The 27,742-nt window shown below is 41.1% G+C and overlaps 1 protein-coding gene across 8 annotated transcripts in view; it reads left to right on the top strand.

The window, feature by feature from the left end:
• OSBPL2 (oxysterol binding protein like 2) overlaps nt 1–27,397 on the top strand; it is a 65,278-nt gene extending 37,881 nt beyond the window's left edge. For all 8 annotated transcript variants that reach the window (XM_075012178.1, XM_075012172.1, XM_075012173.1 and 5 more), the window contains 11 exons: nt 2,659–2,734; nt 4,515–4,649; nt 8,283–8,380; nt 9,103–9,285; nt 12,577–12,684; nt 13,560–13,649; nt 15,562–15,685; nt 20,396–20,515; nt 21,394–21,517; nt 22,203–22,293; nt 24,528–27,397. In XM_075012178.1, coding sequence (XP_074868279.1) covers nt 2,659–2,734; nt 4,515–4,649; nt 8,283–8,380; nt 9,103–9,285; nt 12,577–12,684; nt 13,560–13,649; nt 15,562–15,685; nt 20,396–20,515; nt 21,394–21,517; nt 22,203–22,293; nt 24,528–24,630 — 1,252 coding nt within the window. In that variant the 3' untranslated portion in view covers nt 24,631–27,397. The remainder of the gene's footprint in view (nt 1–2,658; nt 2,735–4,514; nt 4,650–8,282; nt 8,381–9,102; nt 9,286–12,576; nt 12,685–13,559; nt 13,650–15,561; nt 15,686–20,395; nt 20,516–21,393; nt 21,518–22,202; nt 22,294–24,527) is intronic.
• Nucleotides 27,398–27,742: the final 345 nt, after the last annotated feature.

The raw sequence follows: 27,742 nt of genomic DNA, 5'->3' as shown, positions 1-27,742 counted from the left end.
GGTCCTAGCTTTTAATAAAACAAAGGGTTTGTATAACATACTTCATCTGAATACTTGGCTGAGCCCAGTGATTGAGAGAGTGCCCCTTAGCTTAGTTTCAAGAGATGCAAGTCTTTCTTTTCTCTGTAACCTGACCATTTCCTGGTCACCCCCTTTCTTTTGGGCTCCAAGAGAGATCTTCTTCCTTTTCTTTCACAACCCTAGAACACTGGCTCGCAAACTGTAGTCTGCAGACCACTCCGTGGGCTCCTTGCAGGTGGGCTGTGAGGCTTGGGTCTGTCCCCCTCCCCCACAAGCAGATTGCCCGTGCTGGTACTCCAGCTCCCCGGTGCCACCTCACCCCCATTGCCCCTCAAACTTGTTCCATGGGCACCAGCTTACCACTGCAGGTAGCGGGGGAGCAACTCCAAGCACTGCAGCCAGGCTGCTTTGTGCAGAAAAACAAAAATACTTCAGGTGCTGCTGCTCCCCTCCCCCCAGCAAGGGGAATGCAGTGCTAGAAACTGCTTGTGGTAGGGTTTCCACACTGCTCCCATTGGCTGGAATTGTAGCCAATGGGAGCAGTGGAGGGCACTACCTGTAAGTGGGGGGGGAGCGTGAGTTAGATAAGTGCCCCCCCACTGCCCTCATTCTGAGTCCCTGTACTCCCATTCCCCCTCGTGTGACCCCTCCTGCTCAAACCTCCACCCCAGTCTGCTCCTGGATACCCTCTCCCACCCAGGTCTCCGAGCCCCAGTCAGCTGCTCCCCTCTTTTGCTTAGAACCCCGCACCCCCACCCACTTCCTGTCCAGACCCCACTCCACGTCCTGTCCTGCCCAGACTCCTGCACTCTGTCTCTTCCCAGCCAGACCCCCATGCCCCCAGCATCTTCCTAGCCAGATCTCCATCCCAGCCAGACCCCCCTCCCAAACCCTCTCCTGCACCTCCATCCCTATCTCATTCCCCAGCAGCCCCCTCCCACACACTGAACACCTCATTTTTTTTCCTCCACCACAGAGCCTTGCGGGGGCCCACAAAATCTACTAGCTAGGGGACCCCAGAAGAGTTAATCTGGCCTGTGGGAATCCCTGAACCTTGGTCCTCCCTGCCCTGCCCCTTGGGGCAGGAGTGCAAAGGGAATGAAGTGTCTCAGTAAACTAACCTGATAAAGTTAAAACACTTAATCTGTTTAATGATTTATGCTCCAGTAGCCTAATATGAATAATTTAGTATTTAAGGTGTTTAGAGATAAGTGAATACATTTTGTCATTCTGGGTGGTTGGCTGGTAGGCTGCAGAAAGGTTTGCGTTGATCAGGGTGGGCCATGGGCCAAAATTTTTGAGAACCGCTGTTCTAGGAAAAGGGTTTACTCTCCTGGATTGAAACTGATTATCCTGAACTGCTCCTCATCCCCATTTGCCCCAAGTAGACTTCTGAAAATAAATACACACAATAGGTGCTGGTAACCATTTGCATTTTCCCCATCCTGCAGGTGGTGGTTGAGGAAGGAAAAGGAAGTCCTTTGACCATATTAAATAACTGCCTTTCAAAATCTTAAGTTCCTGTCTCTAGTGCAGCATTTTCCAGAGGACTTGGTCTGAATGTAATCATTTTGTAAAAGATAATTTCCATTAGGCAAATTGGATCCTTGATATGTATTCTTCTTACCCCTCATTCCCTATAAGAAAATAAAAATTGACAGACTCCAGTGCGTACGTCAGAGTACCACTTCAGCCCAGGTAATAGTAGCTTTGATTGTCCTTTTTCCCAAAGTTCATGCCTGAGCCACATATATTTCTTCCTGGAAGTCAGGTTCGATGTGGTGACACCACCATTCCAGCCTCCCTTCTTCCCTCATCCCTCCAACATGCCAGGGTCTCTACTGGGAAAAGGAGTGACAGCTGTGTGGATTGGAGAGGATGTCTTACCTTTTATCTGGCTCAGTCAGGAATACCTGGAAAAGATGCTACAATCTTAGATTGTTATGCTTTCACACATTGTCTCCTGATTGGAGGTTGCTCTGATTCTGAGGTGTCTCTGATAGTTGTGCTTCTTTGGAGCTGTGTTGCCAGGTTGTGGCCAAGGGCAGGGAGGTCTTCTAGGGAACTTACCCATTGAGGGTGGTGTAGGGGCTGTGGGATGATATGAGAGGTCTGGGAAGCTTCATGGAGACTTTCTTTGAGATCTCCTGTAGGCCTTTATTTGGAAAGGGGTGGAGATAACTTGCACCAGTGAAAGATTAAATCTAAAGTATTCTCTTGATAGGGGCATAGCCTCCTGGCACTTGTATCATGAACACATTATCGTTAGGTTCCATCCCTTCCTTTTTTCACACCTGGATCATACTGATTAAAGGGGAAGAACTCTAAGGGAAAAGTCTATCCATTGATGTGTTGAAAGGAGAATTCTTTGTGTATTCACGTAAACATATGCTGCAAATTCAGTATATTAACTAAGGAGGCTATTTAATCCATTGAATAGCTCAGTGTGCTGCAAGGCAGGATACCTGAGTTCTACTTCCAGCTCTGTCACCTTCTTAGCTTTCGTAAGTTATTAAGCCTTCCTGCCTTCCTTGGCTCTTCTGCAAAGGAGGCATACCGTCTTTTGAAAGATAGTTTAAGATCGGTAGATGAAAAATTTTATATATAATATTCTACTGGCTTTTTGTCTCCTTACAGGACATCATTACCTGCACCAATGTTTTCTAGGAGTGATTTCAGCGTGTGGAGCATATTAAAAAAATGCATTGGACTGGTAAGTCACTCACTGCAGTCAGAAGAGACCCAATTTTGATTCCCCAACGCTCTTAGCGAAATGTTTATCTTAAAGGGAGGAAGATTAAATTTGTAAATACAAAAATTCAAAATAAGAACATAAGAATGGCCATACTGGGTCAGACCAAAGGTCCATCCAGCCCAGTAGCCTGTCTGCTGACAGTGGCCAGTGCCAGGTGCCCCGGGGGAGGGGGAGGACGACCGAAGACAATGATCAAGCGGTTTGTCTCCTGCCATCCATCTCCAGCCTCTGACAATCAGAGGCCAGGGACACCATTCCTACCCTTGGCTAATAGCCTTCTATGAACCTAATCTCCATGAATTTATCTAGCTCTTTCTTAAATTCTGTTATAGTCCTAGCCTTCACAGTCTCCTCTGGCAAGGTGTTCAACTATGCGCTGAGTGAAGAAGAACTTTCTTTTATTAGTTTTAAACCTACTACCCATTAATTTCATTTGGTGTCCTCTGGTTCTTGTATTATGGGCACAAGTAAATAACTTCTCCTTATCCACCCTCTCCCCACCTGTCATAATTTTATATACCTCTATTATGTCCCCCCTTAGCCTCCTCTTTTCTAAACTGAAAAGTCCCCATCTTTTTAGCCTCCCCTCATACGGGACCTGTTCCAAGCCCCTAATCATTCTAGTTGCCCTTTTCTGAACCTTTTCCAGTGCCAGGATCTCTCTTTTTTGGTGAGGAGACCACATCTGTATACAGTATTCTATGTGGGCATTCCACAGATCTATATAGGGCCAGTAAGATACTCCTTGTCTTATTTTCTGTCCCTTTTTTAATAAGACCTAACATCCTATTTGCCTTTTTGACTGCCTGTGCACACTGCGTGGATGTTTTCAAGGAACTGTCCATGATAACTCCAAGATCTCTTTCCTGATTAGTTATAGCTAAATTAGCTCCCATCATATTGTAAGTATAGTTGGGGTTATTTTTTCCAACGTGCATTACTTTACACTTATCCACATTAAATTTCATTTGCCATTTTGTTGCCCAGTCACTCAGTTTAATGAGATCTTTTTGAAGCTCTTCACAGTCTGCCTTTGTCTTGACTATCTTGAACAGAATGGCAGTTGGAAGCTATGAATCATAGTTGGTATTGAAATCTAAAACTCTCTGCTCATTGGTCAAGCTGTAGCCAGAGGGCTGGGCTAGCAGGAAGGCCAGAGCATTATAAACCGTGCTAGACAGCAACCAGGGAGCTTGCAAACAGGTGATTGCAAACAGGAGGGAGTTTTGAGAGGGGAGTTTAGAGGGTGTCATTTCCTTCTGACATATGACATATACCCCAAGCCTTTAAATAAAAACCCCATTTATATTCAGATTATTCAATAGAGAAAATGCAGGCAGAAGCCCAGCAGAGTGGGGGCTATCCTGTTTATTGTATTGAGTGTAGCATGTATGACTCCCTGCCCTGTGGGCAGGTGGCATATGTGTGCGCTCGTTGCAAGGAGCTCCTGTCCCTCAAAGACCAAGTTTGGGCTTTGGAGGCCAGGGTGGCTGAACTGGAGGAGCTCAGGGAGGCAGAGAGGGATGTGGACGAGGCTTTCCGGGACACCGCAGTACTGTTTTGGGTTTAACAGGCACCCCTCCCCGACCCTTAGTCCATTAAATCGAGGGTTCCCTGTATAGTGCATCAGTGAAGACCACTGTTGTCAAACCACCTCCAGAGTTCATCTTGGGAACTTGGTCCTGCCTGCTGGTAGCCTAAAAATGTATCAAAGAGAATGACTTCTTCTATCATCTAGGAGCTGTCTAAAATTACAATGCCCATTGTCTTCAATGAGCCACTGAGCTTCCTCCAACGGATAACTGAATACATGGAACACGTATACCTCATTAATAAAGCCAGCAGTCATGTGAACCCCCTGGAAAGAATGCAGGCAAGTGACACTTTCCATCTCTTCTTTGGTTTTAGAAAGGATTCCTTGAATTCTTTCTGAAAGATGACATCCCATCTGATGAGAGATGGGTATGGCACTCTTTGGACTGGTCATTCGAGAAATGAGAATTAATAACATAGAGGCTGTCTACACTAGCCTCTTCGTCGAAGGGGGCGTGGTAATCAGCCTGATAGGAGAATACTAATGAAGTGCTGCAATAAATATGCAGCACTTCATTTGGCTAATTCTCCCTGCGGCAGCTTCAGAGTGTCAGACTTCGAAGTGCCGGCAGGCCATGTATCTGTGGGCACTTCAGAGTGCCCATGCTACTTTGGAGTGCCTTTACTCCCCAAAAATTTTGGAAGTAAAGGCACTTCAGAGTAGTGCAGGCACTTCGAAGTTTGACACTTTGAAGTTGCCGTGGGGAGAATTAGCCTAATGAAGTGCTGCATATTTATTATTCCTCCCTAAGTGTAGACACAGCCAGAGAGTAAGTTAATAGTTCGCAGTCATGCTGGAACAGCATAACAACTGGGGTTCTGCAGAGGTCTGTTTTGAGACCAGTTCTATTCAATATCTTCATCAGTGAGTTAGATAGTGGCATAGATAGTATGCTTATTAAGTTTGCAGATGATACCAAGCTGGGAGGGGTTGCAATTTCTTTGGAGGATAAGGTCAGAATTCAAAATGATCTGGACAAACTGGAGAAATTGTCTGAGCTAAATAAGATGAAGTTTAATAAGGACAAATGCAAAGTACTCCACCTTAGGGAGGAACAGTCAGCTTCATACATACAGAATGCGAAGCAACTGTCTAGGAAGGAGTACTGCAGAAAGGGATCTAGGGATCATAGTGAACCATAAGTTAAATATGAGTTACCAGTGTGATGCTGTTGTAAAAAAAGCAAACATGATTCTGGGATGCATTAACAGGACTGTTGAGAGCAAGACATAGAAGTCATTCTTCTGCTCTACTCAGTGTTCATTAGGCCTCAGTTTGAGTATTGTGTCCAGTTTTGGGCACTACATTTTAAGAGGGATGTGGAGAAATTGGAGAAGATCCAGAGAAGAGCAACAAGAGTGATTAAAAGTGTAGAGATCGTGAGCTATGAGAGAAGACTGAAAGAACTGGGCTTGTTTAGTCTAAAGAAGAGAAGTCTTAGAGGGGACATGATAGCAGTTTTCAAGTACCTAAAAGAGGATTGCAAAAAGCGGGGAGAAATATTATTCTCCTTGGCCTCTGAGGCAAGGACAGGGAGCAAGGGGCTTAAACTGCAGCAAGTAGTTTTAGGTTGAACATTAGGAAAAACTTCCTAACTGTCAGAATGATTAAAAACTGGAATAAATTGCCTAGGGATGTTGTGGAATTTCCATCACTGAAGATATTTAATAGTAACAGAGAGGGAGCCGTGCTAGTCTATATACTACCAAAACAAAAAAGCAGTCAAGTAGCACTTTAACGACTAACAAAAGCTCACCTGATAAATTATTTTGTTAGTCTTTAAAGTGCTACTTGACTGCTTTTTTGTTTTGAAGATATTTAAGAGTAGGATAGATAGAAGTCTAACAGAGATGGTCTAGACAGGGCTTGGTCCTGCCGTGAGGGCAGGGAACTGGTTTTGATGACCTCTCAAGATCCCTTCCAGTTCTAGTATTCTGTGATTCTAATAATGGCCATACAGGATCAGGCTTGCAGTCCATCCAGTCCAGTTTCCTGTCTCTGACAGTGTCCAATACCAGATGCTGTGGAAAATGATGAGAACACCCCTGTAATAGGTATATTTGTCACCTTGAGATGGCTGAAGGGATCACTGCAGCATGAGGAAGACAAGAGTACAATCAGGAACTGAGCATGCTTAGACAGATCACTTTTTTTTAATAGCTGTTTTTAAAATTGTGTGTATGGGTTTCCAGGGTGTATGCATTGTCCAGGGAGGGGTAGCATCTCTGGTGTGGGGACTTGTCATGTCTCTTCAGGGGCAATTCATGCACCTTTGGTCCCCACCTGGCATTCAGCTCTCACCTGTGGCTCCAAGAAGCTATAGCATGTGCAGTAGCAACACCCTGATAAACCACTTTGACAGGTGGGCTAAACCAGGTGAGAGTAGCCAACAGGTCTGAAACCTTCAGTGAGATAGAAACTTGCCTATCCCAGCATGAGAAGTTGGCTCTGGTGGACTGGACGAATGAGACCAACAGCGAGATCCAGTGACCAGGAAGGCAGCTCTGCAACGCTGCGTGGAGAGTGAAGGGCGTGACAAGGCACCGAAGACAGCATGGCCATCCACTGCAGCCTAGGAAGTCTTCAGCCGTGACGACTTTTGGTACCACTGGAACCAGGCTTCTGAGGCCAAGAGAGTGGAACTGCCCCTGTGCAATGGCTTTTCCACTTTAAACATTCACCCGCACAGGTTCTTTCACATTCTCATCTCTCAAATAAGTCTACTTTATTAGTCTACATCTTCAGTTTACTTCCAAGTCCTGCAACGATGGGGGAGGGGCAAAGCAACAGGTGGAGGTGATCACTGGGAGTCGTAGTTCGAAACCTGCATGTAGGTGGCCTGTGGACTTTGGTCGCTCAACTCTGACCCTGGGACAGCAGAGGAGTTTGGCAACATCCCAGGCAATTGAGCAGGCCTTTTTAGGAGCAGCACCGCTCACCTTCAAATAAGGGAGGGGACTAGAAAAGGTGTGCCAAAAATTGCTTGTTCTGACCAAACTGGCCAGCGTGCTGCAGGTGGCAGTTTTATCATCACAGCAGTCGAAAAACAGTGGAAAGAAAGATGATATTTGGAGCATGGAACATTGTACCCCCTTGGACGGGGAGAACACTATGAGGCCTGAGAGAAGAGCAGCCCTCATAGCGAGAGAACTGGCATACTGTAAGATTGACTTAACTGGCCTGAGCGAGACAAGACTTGCAGAGGAAGGATCCATCTGCGAACCGAAAGGAAGTTACACCTTCTTCTGGAAAGGCAGGCCAGAAAACTTGGAAATTGCCACAGCTTGCTGCCGCCGCATGGCTTATCCAGATGGGGCTCCTTTTCAAAAGGTCCCTGTCAACTTCAAAATCCCCTCATTCCTATGAGCTCATAGGAATAAGGGGACTTTGAAGTTCCCGGGGTCCTTTTGAAAAAGGTCCCCTTCTCGACGAGCTGCGTGGTGGCAAGCCGCGGCAATTTCGAAGTGCCTCGGCTGCCGGCATGCCAATGAGGCGCTGAATGTGTATTTCAGTGCTTCATTAGTAAACTTCAAAATGGCCATTTGCATGGTCATTTCGAAGTTTTGGGCTGGTGTAGACGTAGCCATACAGTTGTATTATTTATCATAAACTAGATTGTTATTCCTAGTTTGGTTCTGACAGGATCTGTGACTATGTTAACGAAGCACACGGTAACTTCTCTGTCTGAATAAAGAATGACACACTGTAAAGGAGTCTCTCTGTAGCTAGAGTGTTGGTGTGTTTGGATGCAGGTGGAGAAAGGGGGGAAACCTCAGAGGTACAAGAAGTTGGTAGAATTCCTGAGCAGAAAGGCTTTGTAAAAATTGCTAAAGCACATGTAAAGTATTGTAAGGTACTGCTGTTTTACTGGGACTCTTTCTGAAGACTGCATCCTGCTGTGTTTGTTTACAGGCCGTTGCTGCTTTTGCAGTTTCTGCAGTAGCTTCTCAGTGGGAGAGAACTGGCAAACCATTTAACCCTCTACTAGGAGAAACATATGAATTAATCAGGTGACACTGGATTATTTTAATGTCAGCAAAGAGTGGTTGGGGGACAGTGAGTTAAACTGATTTCATGACAAACTGGAAAATTATTTATTCCCTAAGATAAAATCAATTCATTCTTACCAGTCTTGTATATAAAATCAACTTTATAGTCATAATTAACTGAAAACCCCAGTGATCAATGTGAAATTTGAAAGGTAGTGATTTTAGAAGAACTTTATTTCTATCTAGACCCATCTTTTCTAAATTGTGCAAGGGCAGTAAAGTGTGTATTATATTCATCCTGAGAGCCACTCTTGACCAGAGACTCCCAATTACTGTAGAGAGTGCCTTACTGATGACACAGTATGAGAGTAGATGGAGACCCTTTCATCTGGTCAATTTTCATCATGTAAATCATATTTGAACCTAATTTCCCAGAGGTGCACAACTGTTGTCCAGCAAGCCTTGGAATTACTGCGAGTTGCCCAAGTGGAATTTATTTCGTATGCATTCCCTGATTGACAGAGGTCAATTTTTGGTGTATTTTTTTTTGGTGGTGGACATATATTTAAGTCTTTATTCATCATCATACATTAACTAGAGAGAGGCTGTGGAGTCTGAGTTCAGGTTTCATCTAAAAATCCTCAGGCATATTTAAAAAATATGGTGTGACTTTTATTTTTAATTTTAATAAAACTCCCTTCTTGATAAACGTTACTTACCTAACTTTTTTTTTTCTTATCTAGGGAGGATTTAGGCTTTAGGTTTATATCTGAACAGGTCAGTCACCACCCACCTGTTAGTGCATTTTATTCTGAAGGCCTCCATAAGGACTTTGTTTTTCATGGCTCAATCTACCCCAAATTAAAGTTCTGGGGGAAGAGTGTAGAAGCAGAGCCCCGGGGAACAATTACTTTGGAGCTTCTAAAGTAAGTATAACAACAATCTTTTTTTCCCCTGATATTGGTCATATTTCTCATAATATTTAAAAATAATAAATGCTTTAAAGGACCATAATATTTATATGAGAGTCAGGGTTGCCTTCAAGAAGTATGAAGTTAATTATGAAACTTTTCTTGGAGTGGGTGGAAGGAGGAAACACCAGGGATTTAAGCATGGACTATTGCTCATCAGTTCATTCCAGGGCTTTGTTGGAAGGATGCCATGGTCTTGGAGCTGTAACTATTTGACCTGATTTTACTGCAGAGGCAACTAGCATTTCTGAAACCACCTGCTTTTTAAAATTACTTACTCCCAGGTTTATATCTGACTGAGGGCAGGCCTTACAAAGGAAATGATTACATAAGTTGTTTTGTAGTATGGCTGAGCTATAATAAAAATTAAAAAGCCTCCCTAGACCTTTCTTTAAGGAATTAATGAATGCATTCAGGACGATAGTGAAGTAAAAGTCATTCTGGAATTCAGCTCTTTGAATTGGTTTCATAAGAGGACTGAACAGACCTAGATTTAGAGAAGTGGTTTTGAAATCTGCTGCTTTTGTGAAACCGTTACATAGACATTTGGTTTCAATAAGATGGTGACTTGCTGATCTTAAAAAGGGTTAACATCCATTGGAGAGTCTTGTGTAAATGTAACTTGCTATCTGAATTGTGGTGTTATTAAAACAGAGTAATTGGGCAGCTTGCCTCTGGACCCTAACTTCTTGATCTGTAGATAAATTATTTTAGTATGTTTTAAAAATGTAGACTATAAACATTCAACCAAATAAAAGCTGGTAATGCAAAGATCACCTTTATTCAGAAAAAACTGATCCATTCTTATGATTTGATCAGGTAAAGGAGCAAGTCAAGGTTTTGGACTGAAACATACATGGCTAACTGATTTAACTGCTTTAGGATTTAAATATGGAACTGGTTTATTCATTTTTGCTATTCACTTCAGGGTGTGTTAGGGTTCTGAACTGTTCAGTGCTAGGGTTCTCATTTGAACACACTAGGTTCTCTATTGATCTAGCTAAGCTTGTAAGGATACCAGCAGTATTGTGCTAGAATTCATTAGAAACAAATGTTTTGAATATATTAAGCTTGTAAGTAGATATACATGTTGCTTTTATGTTAGTCATGACTGCACTTTTCAAACATCTCTAGTTTGATTAGCAGCCTCCCTTCACCAACCCAAATTACATTTCAGTTGGTAAATTAGGACACACAAGTGCTACTTCAGCATGTTATTTATATGGCCCACAAATATATGGAATAGAAATATTGAAGTGCTGTAATATCTTATGCCACATGAGCCATCTATGAAAATACAACCATTATTGTAAAATTCAATGGGAGATGGCCTATCACTAAACGAGTCAAACGTTAAAGCTATGCCGCACTGGAAAATGACAGTCCATTTAGATACATTAAACAGAGTTTTATTCAGTGGGTTCTTGATAAAATGGTGAGAAAGTGGTTGTTGCTTTAGCTGTTTGCTCTTGCTATTATTATAACACGAGAAGAAATAAGCATTTTGATTTCTGTATAATCAGAAGAGAGAGAGAAAAATTGACTCACCCTACTACTAAGGTATCTTATTAATTGCTTACAGAGCTAAATCCAGACAGTATGTGCTTCATCAGTGTTGAAGGAAGGATAAAAGATGACTTCATGGCAGAAATATGACTTGGCCAAGCCAGTGGATGTAGGAATCCAGTTGTTGACAGATTAACAGTTTGACCATTTTTAGAAACATTTCATTTTGTGACTTGAGTCAACAAACACTGTCTTTGTAAAGCTGATGCTACAGAATGTGTGCGATACAAAACTAACCTGAGAATATTAGTGCTAGGATTTTTTTAACTTAGGCTAACTTGTACTATAAAAAAGGATGAAATGGAAAAATGGAATTAAAGATTAGATTTTTAATATTTTTTAAAAGGGCTGAAAATAGTGTCATGGGCTCAGTGGCAAAAATCTCTTTTATCAGATAGTGAGCTGGCATTCTAGTTAAGCATAAGCCCTACAGAAGACTGTTTTTTGGCTGTCGGTAATTGCTGTAGAATCAGGGAGATGTGAGCTCTAGTGACCAGTGACAAAATTCCTACTGACTTCCAAGAAAGTAAGTGTTAGGCCTAGAGAGTCCATATATATTGTGAGGGTTTATTTATGTATTTTTTGAGGAGGAAGAGTATAGTGATTGCCCCCCGCCCATTCATTGCCTCAGAATTCACTTGAGACTAATGACCCAATTTCCCGCCCCCCCCACATGCACCCGGGTACTCTGCACCTGCAGATCCCATTGGCTTCCTCACTTCTGAAACTAGGCCCAAAAGCATTTACCATCAGATGCGTGTGTGAAATCCTATCTGAGAGGATTGGTCTGCCTAGTACCTAGTGGAGAGTTGCCCATGTCTCTATCAAAACTGGTCATGACCACTATCCTTGATGCCGCCTCAGAAGAGATGTTCACGTTAAATAGTCAGGAGAGGGAACTACTTTCTTGTCTTTCAAGGAGGTCTGTCCAGTCATGTTTGAAGCCAGTAGTGGGGCTTCTTTGGGAAGGCTATGATGCAGCTTCCTGTGGCTGACTAGGGCTCTGTGACTTTATGTCAAACCCCTTTTGTGAGCATTAAATTCTCTTATAAATTTAAAAAACAAATTCAAAGAGTAAAAATGCCTTGATTGCTCCTGATGCCACACTCTAGAGCTCATATTATCAAAGGGCACACATTAGTACGGTAAGCCCTCAAGTTACGTGGGGGTTGTGTTCCTGCAGTTTCCCGACTCCAGTCAGGGACAGCAGCCTGACTCTTGGCTGCCGCTCCTGACAGGAGCAGGAAACCACTCCTGTTGGGGTGATGAGAGTCAGGCTGCCATCCCTGACAGGAGCAGTTCTCTGCTCCTGTCAGGGGTGGCAGCCTGACCCTTGGCTGCTGTCCTTGACAGGAGCGGTTTCCTGCTCCTGTCAGGGGCAGCAGTTGCGTTAAGCCGAGACATGCACAACTTGGTTGCGCATATCTTGAGGGTTTACTGTAGATGATTCCATAGGCAAATTCCTGTTTTCTCGTTCTTTTAAACACTTATGAATGTCTAGTGAAATTCAGATACCGTAGGCTGACCTGGTTTAAAAGAAGTCCTGCATGCTGTTCAGTGGAGTACTAAGTGTTCCAGCCCAGTATAATATTCAGGGCAATTAGAGATTAATACTGTTTCATTGTCTGTCTTTAATTCAAGAAGTGCTATCTGACTTCACTTTTTTGGCTTTTTTCACAGACATAATGAAGCTTATACGTGGACAAACCCAACCTGTTGTGTACATAACATAATTATAGGTAAACTGTGGATAGAACAGTACGGAACAATAGAAATTGTAAATCACAGGTAATAGTGCTATTATGGAACATTGACCATTATACAGACTGAAAAACAGTAACCACAGATTCAAAAGACTTTCCTTTTGAAATAACTCTTGTAGGTCCAAATGTTATCTCCCGTTGATCTGCTGAAAACTCTGAATTATTTATTTTTCTGAACTGGTTAACTAACTTTTTGTGTTTTGAAACAAATACCAAAAGAGTGATAACAGTACACATGATTATGCAGAAGACTGGATGGTAAACAGAATCTTTCAGCTTCCAGCCACCTGTTCACATCCTGCCCCGTTGATAGTAAATAGTTGATAGTAAATTGCAATGTAATGACTCTGCAGTGAATTATGTGTAACATGCAACACATCTTAAAGAACTATCACACTAGTTGATAATGGGCACTCTTATTTCAGTTTCCTGAAGGAATCCTGGCTTTGCATCTGGCTGTAATGTAGTTTGTCAGAAGCATTTAAATGGACATTTACAGTGTGATCTATGTTCAGTAGCTTTGTCAACATCACCTAAAGGTGTTTATTCCTAGTGGTGTAACAAAAGGTAGCCTAGGTAAGGAACAATCCTTTCCTTTTCTGTTAACTCCCAATGACTTCAGTGAGTTTTACATGTACACATTATGCAGAAATCAGTCTTTATTTAGCTTTAAACAGCTCTCCGGTTCTCTTTTGTGCCTGTCAGAGAATAAAGCAGAAGAACACAAATTTCTAATAATTCAGTGGCTTTTACTATCTGATTTCTAATATTGAAAATCGGTCTAAGTGTGTTAATTAAATAGCATTAGTTTCATTTTAGCAAAATAAATAAATTAATAAATACTGCATTTCAGACATTTAAGTGCTGGTTTTCTAAAGGGTAAACTTGTTCTCTTCACAGGACTGGAGATAAATGTGTCCTTAATTTTAAACCATATGGACTGTTTGGGAAAGAGCTTCACAGAGTAGAAGGCCACATTCAGGACAAAAAGTAAGTGGAAAGTCTGTGTTGGTATTGTTAAACTATTTGGGAACTAGTGATTTCTTTATCATGCTAACTTATTGGATTGATATGCTCAATGTGACTGCTAAATTTTTACATTAGTATAGACTTCTCCCATTCTTAATCATTTCTGTTTCTTGGGTAAGTACTACACTTACTGGTTTTAGAGTTCACCTTGAACTGGAGTGCAACAGTCTGGATTTAAAGGAGAGGTATACAGAGAAAATATAGAAAATAATGAAGTTGCTGGCCTTCTCCTTTCCTCAGTAAACGTGTAGGACTTCTAGTCTTGATTTAAAAAATATTTACCAATAAATGCTAACTGCTGTAACCCCCCAAAGGCAACCTGTTACAAAGTTCACTGTGTTTATACACTATCAGCAGGGCCACCCCATTGTGGCAGAGTGGGGGGCAGAAGTGATTTGTTGTCTGTGGCAAGAGTGAGGCAGGGGTGACAGGTGCCTGTGTGGAGGCACTGCCAGGAGTCCCTGCCTCAAGCAACAAGGGCAACCAGCAAGCTTCCAGCTCGGTAAGGCGGCCAGTCTGGTCTCCACAGCTTGCTGGCAGTGGAGGGATCTCTGTGGTTGGGGGTTGATGGTGGGAGGTAACCAGTACTGAGCACATGTGCCCGGCGAGACTCACCTGAGGCGGAAGAGGAGAGCACACATGGCCAGGTTTTATGCTGTCTCCAAATGGCTGCACCCTGGCCAGACCCTGCCCTGCCTGTGGATCAGTCCCCACCAGCCACCTGCTCCACTAGTGGCCCGCTGCAGCTGGAACTCGTCTCTGCTTCCAGTCAGCAGGAGGGGTGAGCCCAGCCGAGATACAGTGCCTGGGCAGCCAACCCACTCGAGGGAGTCTGGGCAAAGCAGGGAACAGGGCTTCTCTGGGTGCTGCACACTGGACGCCCCCCCAGCAGGAGACTGGTAGGAGCCCTAGGGGGTGTGCACTCCCCTTCCCCTGTGTTCCCAGCAACAGTGCTCAATAGGATGCCCCCAGCTGCCCCTCAGGGCGGCCCTCCCTGCCTCCCCTCCTGCCATAGGCACCCGTCACCCCTGACCCCACCCTTTTGCTGCAGGCACCGGGGCTCCAGGGAATGTTCACATTGACTACGGTGAGCTGGGGGTGTGTGTATGGGAGGGGTGGGGCAGCAGTGGGTGGGGCTAGGGGAGGGAGCATAGAGGTGTAGTGGGGAGAGGAGAAGGGGGAGAGGCTGCAGGGGCTGCAGTTGTGGTAGGGCTCCGAGGAATGTTCACATTGACTGATTACAGTGGGATGAGTGAGGAGATGGGCTGGTGGTGCACTAAAGCAGTGTTGCGGCAGGAAGGGTAGGGGCAGTAGGAAGGGCTGGGGATGGAGGGAGGGAGCACTGAGGTGTAGCCATGGGGAATATTCACAATGGCTACAGTAGGGCGTGCAAGGAGGTGGGGGGCTGCAGTTGGGGGGGCAGTGGGAGGGGATGGGGGGAGGAAGCAGAGAGGTGTAGCAGGAAGCGGGAGGGGCTGGGAGGGCTGCAGTCGGTGTCGGGGAATGTTCACACTGGCTACAGTGGGATGGATGGAAGGACAGATGCCTCTTCTTTTATAACAGTATGAATTGCAATATTAACTTCATCACTTCTATAATCAATTTAACAATGGAAAGTAGCACGAGACTGGCTAAATAGTGAGGGAGCATTTGACGCATAGGACTAAATACCATAAATGTTGGCATAAACTGAAATGATCATATTTATATTTTGATAAATGGCTTGCCAGATGTTTGTAGTAATCAAGGAATAAAAACAAAACAAAGCAGGAAAACCTGAGTATAAACTGGATGAAACTGTGCTGATCTTAATTTAGTTTAGGACATTATAGAATTGGGCAGCAAAAATGAGTATCCTTTCCTCTATAAATAGCAAGAAGAAGCTCTCTGTGATCTATGGCAAATGGACAGAATGCTTATGGTGTATTGATCCTGTCACATACGATACTTCTAAAAAGAATGAGAAGAGAGGTGGTGACCAGAAGAAAATGAAGCCGGTAAGGTTTTTGTGGAATTGTTGAGAAGAAAGCATCTTCAGAAAAGGACAAATTTGTTGATAGAAAAAATATCCATTGATGTGATTGTGGTGAAGTGATAGCTGTAATGGCTGATATTTTTCAGATTTCAAACAGCAACGAAGGATCCTGTGGCACCTTATAGACTAACTAAGACTAACTATAGACTAACTAAGGTGCCACAGGATCCTTCATTGCTGTGACAGATCCAGACTAACACGTCTACCCCTCTGATACTTCAGATTTCAAGGGTCCCAATATCAGGAAGTGATGAGTGCTCTGAACTCCCATTGACTTGAGTGAAAGTTGAGGGCTTTCAGCAACTCACCTGGATTGGTCATGGAGGTTGGATTGATATTTGGTGGTAACACTTACAGAGACTGAGTTGCATTTTATTGTCAGCTAGTGACAAAGAAAGTAGCATTATCAAGCCCAAGTGTTTAAAAATCTGCTCAAATAATCCCCAAATTTTCTTAAAAGTATGAGATTTTTAAAGTTTGGCTTTTTATTTACCTTTTGTGTTTTGAGCCTTTTGGGTGCATGTTGCAGAATAGAGTTTACAAATGAGGGCTATTAGCTGAACCTTAATTTAAAAATTCAGATTAATCTTTCCTTTCTGATGAATTTGCGTTTAGAAGGGGAGTTGCCCAACAGGAAGCCAGATGTTGAAACAGAAAGCTTTCATGGGGTGTTTTGCTTAAAGAACATAAGAACAGCCACACTGGGTCAGATCAAAAGGTCCATCTAGCTCAGTGTCCTGTCTGCCAACAGTGGCCAATACCAGGTGCCCCAGAGGGAGTGAACTGAACAGGTAATCATCTCTCTCTTGCCATCCATCTCCAGCTTCTGACAGACAGAGGCTCGGGACACTGTTCCTTACTCATCCTGGCAAATAGCCATTAATGGATCTAACCTCCCTGAATTTATCTAGCTCTTTTTTAAACCCTGTTATAGTCCTAGCCTCCACAGCCTCCTCTGGCAAGGAGTTCCACATTTTGACTGTGCGCTGTGTGAAGAAGAGTTTCCCTTTATTTGCTTTAAACCTGCTGCCCATTAATTTAATGTGGAGTTCCCTAGTTCTTATGTTATGGGAACAAGTAAATAATTTTTCCTTGTTCACTTTCTCCACACCACTCATAATTTTATATACCTCTGTCATAACCCCCTTAGTGTCCTGTTGTAAGATGAAAAGTCCTAGTCTCTTTAATCTCTCTTCTGAGGGAACCCGTTCCAAACCGCTAATCATTTTAGTTGCCCTTTTCTGAACCTTTTTTAATGCCAGTCTGTCTTTTCTGAGATGGGGTGATCGCATCTGTACTCAGTCAGTATTCAAGGTGTGTGTACACCATGGTTTTGTATAAGGGCAGTAAGATATTCTCCATCTTATTTTCTATCCCTTTTTACTGATTTAAAGAGCGTAAGTTTGAAAAGTAAGCAGCACTGTAGCACCTGAAAGACTTACATTTTATTTATTAGGTAATGAGATTTCATGGGTAAGACCAGCTTCATCAGATTTGGAGTGGGTGACTTTGAGCTTGATTTGAATTCAGAATAATATACATCTATTACACAAATAGAAGCATATTAAACCAAGCAGGGCACTATTAAATTAAACAGCTGTACAGCATCTGGATAGACACAATTTATTTGTTTTTGATTGTGTGACATTTTCAGCTAGGTTGTCAATGTGTTGGATTTCACTGTTGATGGTCATTTTTCAGGTAGTGTCTCAGGGTGAAATCCTTTCAACCTCTCCTCAATTTAATGTGGAAGGCTCAGTTCACAGTGGTTTCACTACAGAGGGAAGTGGTGACAAGAAGGGAGGATTCAGAATTGTGGGGCTGAAGACAGGTTAAGAGAGGAATGACTGGGGTGGAAGAGGAAGGGTGGGGTGTGCGCGACCAAATGATGCATAACTTGGGCAAATCTACTGGATACAAACAGTACCTGGGGTGAGGTCACGCTGATTGTGTTACATCTACAGCTGAAAGACAGTGGTGGCAGAGCCTGTGACTAAGTTGTACACATCCTGTTTTCTGGTTTTGGAGGAAGAATATTTCCTCATCTCAGATTGCAAAGCCCATTTATTCAGACTTCACACTGGGAGTGGGAATGTCACTTGTATTTTATGAAAGTAGCAGTGTCAAAATATTAAATATTTGTGACCAGATTCTTCATGGTTGTACATTTTTGGTTGTCTCTCTGGTGGCTTGTGTGGCTTATATACATTTTTTAAAATGGTTCAAAATGCAGACTATCATTTGTGAGTGATTTCTGTCTATATGTCTTGAGAGTAAAGCATTAAATAATAGTGCCAAAGCTCACTGTAATGATTCTAAAATACCGCTTGCATTTCCTCTGTTTATAGTTTTGCAATGTTTGACACTTCAATAATGGCAATACTCTGACAGCACAAATGTATTTACCCCTATATTTCATGTTACAAGACAGCAGAATACTTTAAGTCCAACTTGGCCAGCACAGGAGGTCAGGCTGGTGGTTTCCAAGTATCTGCAATCATACCATTTCCAGTTCTGAATGGAAAAAAATACATCTGGACAAAGGAGAGAGGAAACAGCCTGTCTTTCTGTGTTTCACTCTTTTAACAAAATCAAAATGTATTATTTATAGTAATGAAAGCAAAGGTTAAATCATGTCACTTTCTCCAAATATGAGAATCCTTTTAAAGATCATTGCTGTTTGGGTTTCATGGCTTCTCTATAGGGATCCAGCACACTCTCCGATATGGTAAGACTTATGCACAAGAAGCAGATACAGTGCACCTTGTTTTTTAATCATTGCAAAACTGATGGGCCAACTTCACTTCAGACTAAGAAAATTTTCTTTTCTGCTGCATTTTATACCTTAATTTATATAGCATGGTTCTTTTGCCAATGTTCCTAATCTGATCCTGAGAGGAACTGTTACATTTTGATACTAGACTACCTGAAATTAGGTTCTTTAACTCTGTTGGAATAAAGATATTAATTTTTACCCCACCTTTGTGGACTGTAAGAAATAAGACACCCTCAATGATTTTCATACAGGTAGAGCAGTGGTTGTGTAGCCAAATGTGACAGCTGCATGCATAGTACCTGTCTTACTTGTATGGAGAGTGGGAATGTTGTGCAGAATCCTGAAAATGTTCTCAGTCCTATTTCAAAAGCATCCTGAAATTGTTCATGACCTCTAGGCAGCCAGCAAAGATATCAGGAAAAAAACCAGTATTGCGTTCTATTGGACGTAACTCCTGGTGTAAAGTGATGGCATTAGATTGAGTTAAATAAAGGAGCAGCATCCAGGAGATCTAAAATGTTTGACTTTTGAAATTGTGGGCTTAGTATGCTTCATTGAGGCTTATGGAACATCAGCAAATCAGCTTGCTAATCAACCCTCAGAATCTGGTCCGTGACTACACAAGATTCAAGAATACAGCTATTGTATGACTTCTTGCTTGTCTAGTTCTGCAAATGTAAGCAGCACGTTTTGTAAAAGAGTGAGGCTTTGTCTACACTGTACGCTTCTTTTGGTGGCATGTAGAATATGTACTCAGGCAGCCCCTTAGCACTGGTTTAAATAACAGTGTAGATGGTGAGGCCTGGCTTAGGCAAAATAAAGGGTTGGGTGTGTACACAGGTACCTTATGTAGCTCTCTTTTTACCCAGGCCTTGCTTTTGTATCTGCACTGCTGTTTTTAGGGTACATTTACACTAACCAGGAAATTGACCTGGTCAGGGTTGATCTTCTGGGGTTTGATTTCATGTTTCTTGAAATCGAACTATCAGGGCTTGACAGTTGACTCCTGTACTCATTATCGTGAGGAGGAAGGGAGCTTGATGGGAGAGTTTCTCCTTTTGACATCCCTCAAAGAGGACGGCCAGATAAGTTAATCCTAGATAAGTCGATTCCAGCTGTGCAATTGTCATAGCTGGATTTGTGTATCAGGATCGACTTTCAGGTCCAGTGTGGACCTGCCCTCAGTCACATAGTGTCCTGCTATGTGTAAAAGACTCTGATGTTGGAGAAAGCTACTCTTGTGAGAGGAAGCACTGTGCTTTGCTGCTGGAGCCTTTTCCCAGTACAGAGCAGAACTGTGTCAACTAGTGCCTTCTTGCTGCCAGATGTTTTCCTCATGGTAGCGAAAGGTTCTGGCATTTGGTATGTACTGAAGCTTTTCCCTCCTGCCCTCATACTAGAGCCATATGTAGCATGGTGTAAAGGCAGCTTGTTTTTCACTGGAGCCACATAAACCCATATGCTGCCAGAAGTATGGCGTGTAGTGTGGCTATAGGTATGGATGCATTACTACAGCTGAAGAGCTAATAATTGAAGATAGGACAACTAGGATATGAAAAGGGAGGGTGAAATAAATAAGAAAAGATTTCTGAAAGAGATGAATGTTGATGACAGAAGGTGCTTTTGCCAAGTAGAAAATGGGAGATGTTCAAAGCATGCTAGGTGGCTTGGAAGAAGGCATGAAGTTGAGACAATGAGGAGATGAAGGGGTGATATGGAGGATGAAGATGAGTATAATGAAGAGGAGGAGTAAAGGAGAGCAGATACGTAAGAGTGGTGAGACACTGGAAGGTCTTGAATTTGATAGGATTTTAATGTCCTTCCCAGAGAACTCTAGGCAGAAGAGCTCTGTGTAATTTTTCTGTATTGTTATCACATGCTATGTTTTCATTTCAGAGTGAAGATGCTGAGAATGACGAGGCTGATGATATGCCAGAGATCCAAGAGACTGTGCAAGTCATACCAGGCAGTAAACTGCTTTGGAGAATAAATTCTAGACCACCAAACTCATCACAGGTGACAAGTTCAATGAATTAGGACTCTCTGGTCATGGTGGATTGCCCAGGAACATTATTATAATGGTCAAGGGTAACTCATATTAGGTACAGTGTGTGCTTGTAGGTAGATTTGAAAAATGCTCACGCTATCATCCTTTAATACCAGGGAAAACACAGAAGTTTCTTTTAGAGAATATCCACCTGTTTGGTTTGTCCTTTTGAACACACTATCAAAATGATAACCTTGAGATAAATCAGAATCAGAGAACCTCTGAGCAACAAGCTTTCTTATTCCTCTGTAGCCAGGACTCTTCAGTCACTTCTATGACATATTCTTATTTGCCTGCGTCCATGGTCCTGGTCTGGCGCCCTTGGGTCCTGACCAGTCCTGAAGAAGTGAGTTTGACGGACCAGGAGAAGTCAATGTTGTTACTCTGCTGCTGGCCTCTGGGTTGTCCCCTGGCTGTCAGCCCCACTGTTGCTGTTCCCCCAGTCCTAGGTCTGCCTCTGGACTGGTGGGGTCCACAGCTGCACTGTTGTCCACCCAGCTTTGCTCCCAGCTACTAGCTTTTCTGATGCTGGACACCTGGCTGGCCCTGTTCCCAGCCACCAGGATTTTTTGGACCAGGAACATCTGTGGTCCTGCTAGACTGTGAATATTGCCAGACCAGAGAGACCAAGATTACAAAGATTCAACCTATACTTTCAAAAGTTCTCAGTATTAGCTGAACTGTTACTGTAGTCAGTAAAAGCAGAGTTGGTTCAATGATAAGTGCTTTAGAAAATCCCATTGAACAACCTGGGAAAGGGAGCCCAGGGTCACTCACTGTGATTTAAAAAAAAAAAAGGAAAAAAAACCCTTTTAGTAGATATGTATTATCTTTGTTCTTCTTTAAGATGTACAATTTTACCACTTTTGCTGTGAGTCTCAATGAGCTTGAAATGGGCATGGAAGGAGTTTTAGCTCCCACAGACTGCCGTCTACGTCCAGATATCAGAGGCATGGAAAATGGAGATCTAGGTATGTGTATTTGCTAGAGATCCAGTATTTGTTAATTCTATCTTTTTACACCCTTTTGATTTTCTGATCATAGGGAAGATGAAAGAGAACTGTTTGGGGTGGAGTGGCTGTTCTCAGGGTTTTATCCAGCTGTTAATTTTGGGTGATAACTGTAGTTCTTGGATAACTTTGTCTTTATAACCACCTTGTGATCATGAATTTTACTCCCTGCAGAACAGTGTACATGGCTCTTTGTGGAACAGCATAAGAGGCTAAGGTAGATTTTGAATATAGATATCCTTTGTTACAGCACAATGGGAAGCACATGCTGGAAAAACTGGCCTGAAAGGTGCTCTGTTGCTCTGGAGATTGCTTGGACAAATATGTAGTGATGTAGTGTGGAATAGCAAGAAAGCATCCTGTTCTGCTTCTGATTACATCCAGTTATAGTCTTTACCCCATCCAGTGTTCCTGACCAATGAAATACCAAGTTTAGGGTTCCCAGTAAGTTTGTTTGAATCACTCGTTCCTCTGATGTGCTGCTGCCTTGAAGGGGTCAGAGGTGACTGTTTTGGTTTAAAGAGGATGTGTACAACAAATGCCTTCCTGTGCTTAAAGTGACTTTGGTTTTCTTGCCAGCTTTTCAATAGTGGGTTTTTTGTCTTTATTTTGCAATGTAACCAATTCCTATTTAAATGTTTGTTAGATCTGGCTAGCAAAGAAAAGGAGAGACTAGAAGAGAAACAAAGAGCTGCTCGTAAGGAACGTGCAAAAGATGAAGTGGAATGGAGGACAAGGTAACTTTTAGGGAAAGGGAAGAAGGCTGGATAGTAGTGAAGGTTAGCAGATGGTTTGGTTTTACGTTCATTCCTCTCTGCACAACAGAACAATTTATAGTGTCACTTGAAGCATTGTGGGGAAAGAACCTTTGAAAAATGCAGCATGAAGGAAAAATTATAGGTTACTTCATCCCAAAGGACCCAAACTCCTGTAAATAAGTTGAGACTGAAACTTGTCATGAGAACACCAAAGGAATGCCAAAGTCTTTTCCCTAGTGTAGCTGGCCTTTTCACACCAGGATGACTAACATCCTTGGAGTACCTCAAAATAGTTAAGAGATGGAGAGAGAGATTTCAGTGTATATTTCCCTGTGTAGTACTTAACAGCATGCAAAAAATGTAGCTATCGCAAGGATATAAGGGCCAACCAAATGATCTCCTAGTGGTGGAAATTTTACTGGGAAATAAACTGTTGTAGAGAACATGCAATCGAAATGGTTATCTCTGAAAATAACTGAACTCCAACACTTTGCAACTCTAACCCAGTTTTCAGTGCTAGGTAATTTAGCTTCACAAACGTGGGGTACTTAGGGTTTGGAGAGGGAAAGAAACTTGTAGGTTTCAAGGTGACTATTTAGTGTCCTTGGGAATGGAATGGAGGTCTCCTGGCTCCCAATCATGAATTCATTCTGGTAATGTCCTTGTAATACCTAAACACTTTAGTTACTTTAACTATTGAACAAAAAAGACTGGAAAATCATCAGCTGAAAACAAATCATGTACGAAAAAGAAGCTGAAGGTTAAAAATACATCTGTGGAAGGAAGAAAAGGAACATTTGGATTATGATTATTTAGATGTGTATTGGTGTAGTAACAGGCAGAGATATAAGCACTGAAAGATGTAGGTGGTATTTACTTTTCCTACTGTTAACTAGCAGTCAGGTTTTAGTTGTGGAAAGACATTACTTTTCAGATTGGATAATTATTTACCTAACTAGTAATGCTCACAGTGCAGCAGCACCTTGCTTTAGCTCAGTTAAAAAAAAATCCTTATTAAAAATTACAACAAAAATAGAAGCATTTGATATATACTGTATCTGGTATTTAATTGGTCTGATTCACAAGCTTACCTTATAGGCACATTGGGGGTGAGGGAAGAAGGGCTATTCTTACATGTGATTTTTTTTTTGTAATAAGCAAATAATATTCTGAAGCAACAGGAGGAGATTCTCAAAGGCAGAAAGAACAGTTAAGCACTGAACTTCCCTTGAAAATCAGTGGGAACTGGGTGGTGAATTCCCATTCATGCCTTTGAAAATCTCCTTTGGTGTGTCTACACAGCAAAGTTATTTGGGAATAACCCCCACTATTCCAAAAAAAAAACTTTGTGAGCATCTACAAAACACAATAGCTATTTCAAAATAATTTTGAAATAGCAGCTAGCTTATTTCAAATTTGGTAAACCTCATTCTATGAGGAATAGTGCCTATTTGGAAATAGATATTTTGGAATAGAGGCTGTATAGATAAGAAATAAGGGCTATGCTAGAATAGCTTATTCAGAAATAAAACTGTTGTGTAGACATAGTATTATGATCAAATTAGAGTATCATAGTATCAGATTAGAGCCCCTGGAAGCACTGTTTCTAGGGTCGCTAATCCAAAATAGGCTCTATTGTGTGTGGACACACTATTTCAGAATACATTTTTTATTTATTTTGGTACTTCTCTGTAGTGTGGACAAGTTATTCTGGAATAGTTTATTTTGGAATAACAACTCCAAAATAACTCTGTTGTGTAGACTACTTTTCTAGGGAAGTGGTTCTCAATCTTTCTTCATTTGCAGAACCCTAGTAGTTGGGAACCCTTTGGGAATCTTGGGCCACAGGTTGAAAACCACTGTTTTATGGTAACAAAAACTGTTCAGTGGACCCCCTTAGACATTGATTGCAGCCCCCTCAGGGCTCCACAGACCACTGGTTGAGAACCACTGTTCTAGAGACTATACAATTAACGTCAACTGTTGCTACCAGTTAATACACAGAACAGCTTCAAATTGAGCTTCTACTGATGTGCTGTATGAAATACAATTACACAGAACAAAACTGACCTTGATTCTTTTTTTCTCCTAAGTATCCAATGGGAAAGAATAGATTTAGATTGAGAAATTCGGGTGCCTTTTATAGCTGTTGTAAAAGAAGCAAAAAAATGTTTTCACTTCAACATATGATCCCTTTCATTTGCTTTTCACAGATGGTTTCATCAAGGCAATAACCCGTACACTGGAACTTCAGACTGGTTATATTCAGGCGGATACTTTGATAGAAATTTCTCAGACTGTCCAGATATATATTGAACTATCTGAATCCATCACTCTGTCTCATCTGGACATCTAGTTGTTAAATTTCATTTTGCACCAGTTATTCTGGTTATGTTAATAGCAAAAAAAAAAAAAAAATCCCCAGCTTTTCTAAAGTAAATATTAATGAAAATTTTATCATTTACCAATCAAGGATTTGTCATTTAATTTTGATTGCATATATTTAAATTGTTGCATTTTTTCATAAAGTTTTCATCTGAAATCATCATGTTTTAACCAAGTTTTAAAAGAGACTTTGGTGGTTGTTTTGTTTTGTGGGTGTGTGTTTTTTGTTTTGGTTTTTTTTTTTTGTGGTAAAAAGTATGCTGTAGCAAATAGAGTTTACAGCACCCTTTTAATTATATAACTGAGAAAAAAGTAGCAGTGATAGCCCTGTTACTTCACTTACTACATGATTAAAGAATCTAAGAATCCAGAGCTTGGAACACTGGTAAATTAAGAACGGTACAAATGTGATGAAATCTGGCAGAGTCACCATTCCCTGTGAAGAGATGTATGTAACATTTTCAAATGGTAAGCAGAACTGAAGAGATTGGAGCTCCTGGTCTATCGCAATACAATTCAGTAATTCAAAGGCTTGAAAAAATACAAAATGTACAGCTTACTCCAGTTTGAAAAAGTGCTGCTCTGAATTGTCTCTGTTCTATGGGCCCTGTGAGAATTACTTAAATCTTATGTGATGGGGGATGGGAAAGGTGCATTAACAAACTTTTGCTTTTCTAAAGTAAAACATTGCTGTTAAATAAAAAGGCATCAGAGAAATTTGTAGAAATGAAGTTGTGGTTACAGTGCAAGATAAAAATACCTAATACTGCTTGCTACCATTAGGAGACTTGGGTCGCCAGTACTACTTTGGACAGCTTAGGCACTGTTTATGCTTCTAGATTGACTTTGCTTTGGAAGCATTCCATAGATGGTCTTTATTTGATTTTAGTTTTGGTTTTTGTGCATGTTCTGAAGCATTACTGGTTGTATGCTATGAAAAAACCCAATCTGTTTAAAGTGGAGCAGCATAACTAAAGTTATTTTAAAACTAGTAATAGGTATAATATCTGCAACCAGTTGCAGTCATAGAAAATTGATTTATTTTTGTTGGCATAAAATGTCAATGCATATTATGTTGGAACAATTTGAACTGCAAATCAGTTGGCTGTATCTATGCATTTATAGAGTTAAAAAGTCAAAGTGGTATATTTCTGAGAATAGTAGGGGGCTTAAACAATTAGATTTAGAAATTAAACAAGTTTTACTAGTTGCTCCTACTTTTATGAAAGCTCTCAATTTCATAACCAGTAGAAACTGGCGATGTTGCTGATAAGTTTACAGTAATTCAGAGATTGATGATGTTAAACATCAGCATTTCTTTGAGCATTTGTGGAAAAAATCAGTCTGATTTACAGATGCATTTGAGGATGTACACCTGTGACTTCATTCAAAGACTAGGTTTTGAAGTGCACCTATCAGCTGGAAGAAGAATAAAACACAAGGGAAACCTATTTCTTTTACGGGAAATTATGCACCCAAAAATGAGCTATTTGATATTTGTTATATTTTAGTTACATTTTGTTCATATTTCCAATGGAGAAGGTAAACTGTGATGGATAAAGGCAATTAAAGCACAACTCTGAAATAAATTCATTATATCTGTTATCAGTAATCAGCATTGTTGATCTTGAAGTCTCTTGGACATCCAGGCTAGTCTTGATACTGTTTATATTGGTGAGCTAGAGAAAAGATGCTCACTCCTGATTTAAGTTACTTATATTGGCAATTCTGATTTTAATAAGACATAACTAATGCATATGGACAACTTAAACTACTTCCTAGAAACTTTTTTTGGCAAAATTAAACCTAAAATCAATATTTCGCATCCTATAAGCCTGTTCAAGTTTCTGGCAAGCAGATGTTAACATAAAGAGCATTGTATAAAGCTAACAGTGAAGGGATTTAAGTTTTAAGCCATTTTTGTAATGTTTCATTAATAAAACTTGTTTAAGGTAAATACTTAAGTTTGTCCATAGCTTCCATTCTGCTTTAGTATAGCTACATAAAAGTAGAAAGTCACCAGAATGAAAAAATACTATATTACGATTTTTTTTAAAAAAAAAATCCTATTTGAAATAAGATGTATAGGTGGTGAATCTTTTCATTCTCAATCACGGTCCACATTTGGAAGGTCTAAAAATAGTTTTATTATGCAACAAATCAGTTTTCATTTGAAAAAAGCTATAGAGGCACACTTAATCATTTTAATGCATTGTAACAGTCTTCATGGAATAAAAATGTTCCAGAAAAATGTCACCTATTACTATTGCTTGCATTGCATAAATCTGCTACCTTGACACTTTTCCTAATTTTAAATCAAAACCCAACAACTTCTGCTCCCCTCCTCCATGCCATGTGAATTTCATATTTGTCTCTTCTTTGGCTTATTGAGGCCGTATCCAAAGTATATATGCAATGCTTACCCACTACTGATGGCTAGCATATATTTCATTAGCCATCTGATACCTAATGTTACATTTTGATTATTTCTGTCAGTGAAAAAACATTAATGGCTCTTTTAAAAGAAAGACTCACCTGTGTAGTTTGTTTACTTCTTAAAACACATTAACTAAACTTTGCACCTTTTAAAAAGAATGTCACTTTTATAACTTGATTAAACAATGACTATGTAAAATAACTATATTGGTATGTGTTAATAAACCTACATGGAATTTTTTCTTAAAAAAAAAAAGAAAAAGAAACCACAATATGTACTAAACACACTTCAGGCCTACACATGGTGGGAAAGATGTTTGAAGTGTGACTTTCACAACAGAGTAACTATTTTTGTGGGGACGAATAGTTACATGTTATCTTGGCTAGTCATTTTCCTTTGTATCTTCCTTGATATTACTGGAGAGACAGGATTTGAATTAAAACTTCAATCCCTACAAACAGCTTTTCTTGTACTAGAGCATGCAGTGGACTCAGTTCTTTAATATCAGGCTGTTACTAGGAAAATACATAATGTCAATAATGTAGGTATCACAACTGTACTGAGAGCTAGTGATCTGAAAAAGAACAAATTAGTTATTTGAACATT

The sequence above is a fragment of the Carettochelys insculpta genome, chromosome 17, assembly GCF_033958435.1.
Source record: "Carettochelys insculpta isolate YL-2023 chromosome 17, ASM3395843v1, whole genome shotgun sequence".
NCBI classification, from domain to species: Eukaryota; Metazoa; Chordata; order Testudines; family Carettochelyidae; genus Carettochelys; species Carettochelys insculpta.
This window is presented reverse-complemented; position numbering and strand designations above follow the sequence as displayed.